Genomic DNA, 10291 nt, shown 5'->3' with positions numbered 1-10291 from the left:
CAACTAAAACCTGACCGAGTGGTTTTGTAGCACAAATGTATTTACACAAAACACGGGTTGTCTGTCTTCCAAAGCAAAGTATATTTGGCATTTTAGGTTTATTTGTTTGAGTTGTTTTATTTTTTATTATTCCACAGTGAAATCATTCCTTCAGGCCAGTGGCATTAGAGGGATGTTCCTTTCCCAAAATAATGAACAAGAAGATTAATATTATCCTTGCGCAAAAGTAAAATGGAGTCCTTGTGTTTATGAACATGAGAATTGGTATAGATACAGCTAAATGCAGCACATTTATAAAAAGTCACAATCTTTTTGGGCTCAAAGTTGTACAAATACTTATGTTGGTTTCAGCTTGGGGGCATATTCTAAATAGTCACAAATGTGTGCCAAACATTTTTTATTCTGTGTATCCTTCAACATGTTGTAACTGCCCTATATTCTCATACACCGTGCACAACTACACTTTTTCAAATGCGCTCAAATTATGTATTTACCACCTATTCTGGCACTAAATGGTGTTTAATTAAATGTTAAAAAAGGGGCATTGCTCTGTTTCACTACTGTACAAACTACTGTGTTGTATTTCCAGGCACTGATGGATAAAACATTTATTAAAGGCTATGGACGCCTTTGACACTGAAAAATCTTATTAGTTACCAAGTCCAATAGTGGCACTAAGTTTCAGGCTGCAGTCTCCATTCCATCATTCGTTTTGAGACCTCTTGGTGTAAGGCATGCAACCTACTCCTTGTCCAAGACTTTTCTGATGCGGTCATGTCCCTCCCAGTAATACATGCTGGAATTGAGCTCTGTGAGCCCTGGATGCTACTGCTTGAACTAGCTCTTGTGTATGTATCAGTACAGCTTTATTCCTGTACTGCTTTCTCCTTCTCCAGACCACTACGTATCTCTTCTCCCTTCTCCTGACAGACACTGATGCTAAAAAATCCTTTGCAGTCTGCCCTGAATTGTCTGCTCTTTCTGCACACTGCTACACATCTTTGTGATGTACACCCTCTGCTTGCAGACCACCATGTGTGTGCTCTCCATTCTGTGATTTTCCTTCTCTGAAGACTTGGAAGCTTTCCTCCCTCTCCACACTGTATAAAACCTCCTCCCCCCTTGCTAAAATATCTATCACTAAGGGGGAGATTTATCAAAACCTGTGCAGAGGAAAACTTGCCCAGTTGCCCATAGCAGCCAATCAGATCACTTCTTTCATTTTGAAGAGGCCTTGTTAAAAATGAAAGAAGCGATCTGATTGGTTGCTATGGGTAACAGGGCAAGTTTTCCTCTGCACAAGTTTTGATAAATCTCCCCCTAAGAGAGCAAAGAGAGCCAACACAGCCAGGAGCAAAGTGCTGTCAAAACTATATCAAAAGCAGCAGGACAGTTAGCTATGTGAAGGTGCTGCACAGACTCTACAGCTGAAAAATGCTAAGACATTTTAAATGAAGACTATTTAAAATGGTTACATTAAAGGGGTACTCAGCTGCTCAGTGTTTGGAACAAACTGTTCCGAACGCTGGAGACGGGAGTTTGTGATGTCACAGCCCCGCCCCCTCATGTCACGCCACGCCCCCTCAATGCAAGTCTATGGGAGGGGGCATGACAGCTGTCACGCTCCCCGCACATAGACTTGGATTGAGGGGGCAGGGCGTGATGTCATGAGGGCCGGGGCTATGACATCACGAGCTATCGGTGGCAGTTCCAGCGTTCAAAACAGTTTGTTCCAAACTCTGAGCAGCAGAGTACCCTTTAAGTAAGCAAATAAGCAATAAAATCAATCAGTGCAAGGGTGTCCTTATATTTTAAGCCTCTATTAGAAAAATTGTCTTATCCCAGAACTCAAAAACTAAAGCAACCACTAACTTAGAAATATAACGGAGCTCAAAATACTGTGTTCATATAAAAATGTGATTCACCTTTTTTCCACTTTCTACTAAGTATTTGGTACCCTGCCAATTCTCAAATGTATCTGTCATAAACTAAAATGTTTGATGACTCCAATGATGTGATCTACTTGAGGATTAATGCATACAACACCAATGTCTATGCAAGCTCTATCTGGAAAGCAACCTTGTCAAAACTCTGTAATATGTAGGATTGTGAAAAATGTTGCTGTCAGGTTATACATGGTAAATGTTACGCAAAGCCAAATGGACCCCAAATATTTTAGGCATGTAGATTTTAATAAACTCTACTGAGTAAAATCCCCAACTTGTCACCAACAAAAATCCATTTTAATGCCTAGCTATTCAGTAAAACTATGGGGAATGACAAGATTGAAATATTTTGTCGCCAACTTTAATTCATATTACACGATGAACTAAAATGTAAAGGCAAGCAGCCTTCCACAAAATAGATCTATCTCATGACTCTGCACTAAAATCTGCTCAGAGCCGGGCTAATCTTCTCCACTTGGCATGAACTGTTCCATAGAGTTTGATTAGTGTCAAAATTAATTAACTATAGACTAAAGCTTATATAAAGTTGGCACCAAATCTGCATTCAGCTGGATCTGTAAATCCTCCCTGTTGTAAAACAGCCTACTGTTAGAATAAATATAGCTCCAGTGACTTTATATGAGTGTTTAGTGAACATCAATAATCATCAAGTTGCATTTTACTTATAACAAGCACAGACATTAGTGGCTAATACCTAGTGGTATATGCATAACAGGATTTTTCTTTTTGACCTCAAACTGGACCTAAAAATATATTTGCTGTCACATGCGACATTCTAAAATGTACACAATCGAATGTAACTGATAGCAGAATGTTATGTAGAGATCAGCATGATGGCAATGGCCCACCAGAGTACCAGAAGATTCTTTGTGGGTCTAAGCTCTTACATAATGTGTCCCCCAGGTCTAGTAGAAGACAAGATACAAAGGGTCTATTTCTTATGGGTTAATTCACAATAACCTATTAGACCTTACTGATGATACGTCTTATGTGTGCAATGATAACAAAGTGTATAATGTGGTTCAAAAAATGACTTGCACTTGTATAGATGTAGCGTAGGTGAAAGGAACCCTCTCTGACAATAGAGATCAGCCCTAGTGCATCTATCACGTTTGTTAGGGTTTCAAATAAATCTAATTCTTTTGTAATTCTGATCACTATGAGCCACATTTGGCAATTACATTATGCTTATTCCATTAGGTGCCTAAAGATGTTCCAAACATAGTGTCCACGATGTATCTACATGACCTATGGCTGTAATGATGATCTTAACACGAAAGACAGGAAACAAGATGTTGGCAGTTCGATACATCATGAGTTATAAGCCGTACAATGGTGATGAGTATGTAGCTAAGCTGCCGCATGTATTCAGGGAATGTGCAGTGTGTAAATTACACTACAGACTGGGGTCAATTACACTTATATATAAAAAAATACCATAGAAACCCCAGAACCTCCCTTTGCCTCGTCTTAATATTGTTTATACGTATTTATACAAATGACATATGAATACCTAAATACCAAATACTCCACAGATCATTAATTTACATTTGCATAGAAAGAGAAGAAATATAGAGGACAGACAGTATGTAAAAACACATCTTCATCTTTGGGTATTCAGTGTCATATGCCTTCAGTAGAACACACAGAAAGCTCTGCCGTCCCGGGCAACTCTTCATGAACAGAATCTTTCATTAGATGTTGTAAGAAGGGATGTTTTCATGGATGATTCATTCACATTGCCTGCACAGAACAAAAAAAAAAATATTTTAAAATGTAAAATATTTTCCAACGTTTAAAGGGGTATTTCAGGATTGTTTTTTATTTGACTATGCTACAGAGGCTATAAAGTTAGTGTATTTCATAATATAGAGTCTGTACCTGTGTGTGACGGTTTTCTCACAATTCTTATGTGATTTTCACCCCAATATTTATTTTTAACAGCATACAAAATTACTATTGTCTCAGATTTTTTCCATTTTTGCCGAGACCTTACTCACTAGTCAGCTGATGACAGGTTTCAATGGGTGGAGCAATCGCTTGGTGGGAGAGGGATCAATCTGCAACTAATGCAACAGCTGTAGGCACCCTGATTGAAAACCACAGGTCTTTTGAATGGATGCTGCTCATTTATGTTTCAATGGGTGGAGTGGCTGATGTGTGGGAGGGAGGAACATGGAATTGTGGGACTTGTAGTCAAAAAAAGAAAAGTCAAACCGGAAATACAAGTTCACAAAAAGCTAGCCACAGTGTTATGGTAATCTCACAACATAGCCATTTGCCCCAAGACAAGTGCAGATCCTTCCTAAGCATGTCCATTACTGTCTGCCAGGTACGTGCTAAAATCACCTTATGGTGGATAACCCCTTTAACCAGCATCCCTACTGCATTTATTAAAAAGATATCTTAAAATACAAACATACAAATTTTTCAACAAATTATTTTGCCGAAAACCATGACTACACTTACAGAGATATCTCAAAAGTTTTGATCAGTCGGTTTCTCACTGCTGAGAAATCCATTGATCAGTAGAACGAGCGGGACTTAACACCTTAAGGACACATACTACAGGCTATGTCGTAATCAACTTTCATTGTGTAGTCTAAAGGGTTAATGCCAGACATTGGCCCGATCATCAAAGTCCATCATTAGCCGTGGGTCCTGGCTGCTGATAGCAACTGGGACCCACTGGGTATAAAATGCACTCAGCTCCTGAGCGTTCTTCATACAGCTGTTATTCAGGAATAGAAAAGCAGCTAATCTGTTCCAAAAACATTGCCACACCTGTCCTCAGGTTGTATATGGTATTACAATTTGTCTCCACACACTTCAATGGTTTTAAAGAAATCAGCTGGATCATTCCTTTAAGCACTTCACTCCTCGGCTCTCAGCAATATCCATCCAGCTTCATTTGAAGTCCCCCTTATAAGTGTATATTTTTTGTTATGTTTAAATAACAAAGACCATTAAAAAAATGCCAAATGCCAAAGGGATCTTATGGTTTCAGAGGTAAGAACTCATACAACAATGATAGTAAAATTTACCGAAGAAGTTGTTATGCATGAATCATGTCTCTCAGATGTAACCTGAAGGGGCATCCCACCTACCATGTGCCATTTATAATAATGGTGTATTTTTATGCGTCAGAGGAGACTATGTACCTCTGTACCCCCGGCCCAGTATGTGTTTGACACTTAGGTGCTCATACTGGAAAAAGTTTACAAACTGTGCACATTTTAAAATGATCATGTTGACCAGCATGGCCATCCTTGGTAATGGTGGTCATCTGCCCACCTTTGTCACTAAAGTTAGTAGAGCAAATAAGTTACAAGGGGATAATAATGGACGTGATTTAAGAAACTGCGTTAATTGTTAAACATAAAACATCACACAGTTGCCTCATGACTCAATATTTTCTTAATAGAAACCAACAGAAGTTTGCAAAAATTGCAACAGTCCTCCTAGGTTAAGGATAGTGAGAAGAAATGTTCAATAATGTAAAATGAATAAATATTTATGATAGTATACGATGCTGTCTTCTGCAGGGGCCCTTGCATTAGACATAACTTATATATGATAAAACTAATAAATGCGATAGATACTAGTTGTATATTCTATAAGAAATGCTCAGAAATTATAACATATAAAATTCATAGAATAAATCGAATAAAATAGAACTTAGTCCCCAATTTGGCAAGCTGAGTATGATGTTGGGCTAATGTTTATTAGTAACATATATGGACAACAAGTTAATGTCTCATATTTCCTTGCTTGTTAGATAACAGGTAAATGTCTCTCCGTAATATCGGACAAGTTCAAATGAAAAGCTGCCTCTTATGGTATTGGCTTGGGCGGTGCCGTGCCGAATTCTGAATAGCTAGATGATGCTGGTATGTTCCATACACAAGCGCTTTGTAGCGCTGGAGTACCCCTGTTTGTGTCCCACTCTATCCTGGCGGCGCAGGGATAATGCAAACATGGGTCCTGAGTGGGGTGGGGATTGAAAATAAGGACCTCGTATTTGCGCTCTGCAGCGCTGGATTCCCCCTGTTAATAGCCCACTGTTACCCTGACGGCACAGGAAAATAAGTAGTAGAAGTGGGGTAGGAAGTTGGCACTAGGTGCCTCTTACCGGTGATACCAGTGTAGATTGATGGGCAGCTCGTATCCAGATACGGTGTCTCCGATCAAGCTGGGACACAAACGGGGTACTCCAGCGCTACAAAGCGCATGTCTCCAGGACATACCAGCATCATCTAGCTATTCAGAATTCGGCACGGCACCGCCCAAGCCAATACCATAAAAGGCAGCTTTTCATTTGAAGTTGTCCAATTGCAGAGAGACATTTACCTGTTATCTAACGAGCAAGGAATTATGAGACATTAACTTGTTGTCCATATATGTTACTAATAGACATTAGCCCCACATCATACTCAGCTTGCCAAATTGGGGACTAAGTTCTATATTATAATATTTTTTTAATTTGATTTATTCTATGCATTTTATATGTTATAATTTATGAGCATTTCTCTTAGAATATACAACTAGTATCTATCGAATTTATTAGTTTTATCATATATAAGTTATGTCTAATGCAAGGGCCCTTGCAGAAGACAGCATAGTATACTATAATTAATATTTATTAATTTTACATTATTGAACATTTCTTCTCAATATCCTTAACCTAGCAGGACTGTTGGAATTTTTGCAAACTTCTGTTGGTTTCTTCTAGCATTTGACACTTTGGGTAACGTGTATCACAGTATCCTCGGTTCAGGTCTTTGTCTTATGTTGAGCTCCCATTATCTTTTTTCATTGCATTCAATATTTTCTTAACAAAAGATTTTGTTTTACATAAGCCTTTTATTGCATAGTAGGTAAATTGAAAATTAATCGTACCTGCTGTCTTCCAGAAACACTTGCTGCAAATATTAAAAGAAAAATCCATTAGTGTTCAGCGATAAAACATAACATTAAAGATCAAGCGTGCTGTAAACAAGCAGTCTGGCGGCTTTGAAAATGAGAAAAGGACGGCAGAAAACCGCCGTTTATTTCTTAGTGCGCTTATTAAGCTAGCAGCCTATAATTCTTCAATTACAGACTTATTTTCTGCACACAGAGTCAAACAATACAGACGTTCTCATAATGCAAGTGATTTCACAGAAGAAAAATATATGGTGCACTTGGCGATTGTAAACTTGACATTTACTCAGAACCAATCCCATCTCTAAGCTAAACTAGAAGATCCTCTTAAGCCCAAATAGGTCCCATACAACACAGCGTAACCTTTCAGATGATTAAATGTGTGCGGCATGTAAGCCATTCCCCATCACAGCAGACAAGCAGAAGGATTTATAATGCTCAATAAAAAGAGCAATATTCAAAAGCAGCTCAGCTAACCCAAGATGGAGTCAATTTCACACGAAAGATGTAACATATTAACTCCCCTAAGAAAAGGAGAACAGTAATGGCGGGGGGGGGGGGGGTAGAAACAATTTTTTTTTATTGATTTAGGTAAAATTGCGAATAAATCAATGTGCATGTACTTATACTTTCAAGAATATATGTGTGTGTGTGTGTGTGTGTGTATATATGCACTTTTGCAACCATTCCGTTTTCCTTTATTCTTATTTATTTTTTTAATTCAATAAATTTAAAATCTAGACTGTAGCAGCTTCAGAAATAACCTGGATTACAATTATCTTACTGCTTTGTGTTTACAGCTCATATGCAGATATACAAAGATCAGCATTAAAACCAATGGCAGATGGAGTGAATAACATACATTATATTTCATGACAATGGCATCTGTCAAGGGGCAGGATATATTAGGCAGATAGATCAGTTCTTTAAGTTGATGTTTTTGGAATCAGGAAAAACGGGCAAGTGTAAGGCTATGTTCACACTATGGAACATCAAGCTGGATGTCGAATGCCACAGGCCAAGTCGAATGCCACAGGACACCTTCAGAAGTCTTATGAAGTTCATGCCTTGATATGTCACAGCTGTTTTGGCGACACAAGTGGATCTGCACAGAACTAGTCTGGAGGTTTTACTGTGTTGGTCAAACCAAGTTCAGCCGCTAAGAAATGTACAGAGCTGTGTTTATTTCACCATACGACCATAGCACCCACGCAAGCACCATGATCAAAGTAAACTACTGAGCTGATATTGATGGCTTATTTAAGGATAGGTCCTGAATAGTAAAGACATGTCTGTCTTTGAAAAAAAAATATATATATAAAAAAAAAAAAAGACAAGTCTGTGCCAAGGCTGCACCGGCGTGCAATATAATGCACTGAAAAAAATCCACAAAACCAACCAAAATCCAATATAACCCTACAAAAGGTGAGTGGCAACACATTTGTATGGGAAACCTACATATATATTAAGGTTTCCTAATAAAAAAAAATGGAATTCTGTCAGAAAGATTTCTGACCACAAAATAGATGGTCTGAGAAAAACGCTGTGCTGGTGTAGAAACCTTCTTTCCTCTAAAGGTAGAGGATGCCCCCTTGTTATAGATTCAGTCCTGGGTATAAATAGATCATGGGAGAGATCCCTGTACGGTCCCCTGATATATTTATACCTAGTTATAAGGTCTCCACTAAGCCTTCTTTTTCTAAACTAAATAACCCTAATTCTGATAATCTTTCTGGGTACTGTAGTCCTCCCTTTCCCCGTATTACCCTGGTTGCCCATCTTGATACCCTCTCCAGCTCCCCTATATCTTTCTTGTACACTGGTGCTATGTGTGGTCCGACTAGTGATTTGTACAGCAGTAGAATTATTTCCTTGTGGTGGGCATCTATGGCAGCAGCTGCCCGACACTGGTCACTACAGCTAAATTTACTGTTAACTTAGACTCCCAAGTCCTTTTCCACATCAGTCGTCCCAAGTGTTCTCCCATTTAATACATAATCCCAGCCCGGATTTTTCTTCCCCATGTGCATTACCTTACATTTATCAGTGTCAACCCTCATCTGCCACTTCCCAGCCCAAACCTCCAACCTATCCAGATCCATTTGTAACAGTGCACTGTCCTCTATTGTGTTTACCGCTTTACAGAGTTTAGTATCATCTGCAAAGATTGTTACTTTACTATTCAACCCCTCCTCAAGGTCATTAATGAATATATTAAATAGGACAGGACCCAAGAGTGACCCCTGTGGTACCCCACTAGTAACAGACACCCAATCAGAATAAGTACCATTAATAACCCCCCTGTTTCCTATCACTGAGCCAGTTACTTACCCACTTACACACATTTTCCCCCAGCCCAATCCTTCTCATTTTATGCACCAACCTTTTATGTGGCACCATATCAAATGCTTTGGAAAAATCCAGATATACAACATCCAGCGATTGCCCCTCGTCCAGTCTGAAGCTCACCACCTCATAAAAGCTGATCAGGTTTGTTTGACAGGACCGATCCCTCATAAAGCCATGCTAATATGGGGGCATACATTTATTTTTATCAAGATACTCCAAAATAGCATCCCTTAGTTATTTTCAGTCCAACTACCGTGCTCTCAGCTGACACATCTGTCCATGTCAGGAACTGTCCAGAGCAGGATAGGTTTGCTATGGGGATTTGCTCCTGCTCTGAACAGTTCCTGACATAGACAGAGGTGTCAGCAGAGAGAACTGTGGTCAGACAGAAAGGAAATTCAAAAACTTCCTGTGGAGCAAACAGCAGCTGATTAAGATTAAGATTTTTAAATAGAAGTAATTTACAAATCTGTTAATCTTTCTGGCACCAGTTGATTTAAAAAAAAAAAAATTTTTTCCAGCAGAGTACCCTTTTAAACCTACAACAAATACAACCCTACACTGTTAGTAAATGAGGGCCAATGTTTCAATGTCGTAAAGGTTTTGTCTGCAGTGTATGTTTGAAGCAAATATAAAGCAAAAAAATGTCTCTGGCTCTAAATATCCATGCCTGACAGATATCTTGTCTCTTAAAAATGCAAACACAAGTCATGTGTAACCCAAAGACAAAAGAATCAATTTGTGCGTCTGTGTCCCGAATGTCAATAGTTTTATGCAGCGACAAGAGAATCTAAAAGTTAAATTCAAATGTTAAAAGCCTGTTGTGAAAAGTAAAGTACTTTATCTAGTGAGCCATTCATCCATTAAATAATATAAGCAGATTTATATTCACTGAAACAGGTAGGCACATTGTGTTGCCCTCTAACATCTCTCAAGAGGAAGCCTGCCAGCCTGCACAGTGCCGGATAACTGAGAGGAAAATTCACATTTTTTGTCACTATGTGTGAGTTTAAAGGGGTACTCCAGCGCTTAGACATCATATACCCTTTCCA

The 10291-nt window shown here is 38.8% G+C and overlaps 1 protein-coding gene across 12 annotated transcripts in view; it reads right to left on the bottom strand.

The window, feature by feature from the left end:
* Positions 1-1296: 1296 nt before the first annotated feature.
* The window catches only part of UTRN (utrophin), a 702825-nt gene continuing 693830 nt past the window's right edge, over positions 1297-10291 (bottom strand). For all 12 annotated transcript variants that reach the window (XM_056567370.1, XM_056567374.1, XM_056567371.1 and 9 more), the window contains 2 exons: positions 6867-6889; positions 1297-3710 (listed from right to left, as the gene is read on the bottom strand). In XM_056567370.1, coding sequence (XP_056423345.1) covers positions 3702-3710; positions 6867-6889 — 32 coding nt within the window. In that variant the 3' untranslated portion in view covers positions 1297-3701. The remainder of the gene's footprint in view (positions 3711-6866; positions 6890-10291) is intronic.

This window comes from Hyla sarda, chromosome 3 (assembly GCF_029499605.1).
Source record: "Hyla sarda isolate aHylSar1 chromosome 3, aHylSar1.hap1, whole genome shotgun sequence".
In the NCBI taxonomy this organism is placed as follows: domain Eukaryota; kingdom Metazoa; phylum Chordata; class Amphibia; order Anura; family Hylidae; genus Hyla; species Hyla sarda.
This window is presented reverse-complemented; position numbering and strand designations above follow the sequence as displayed.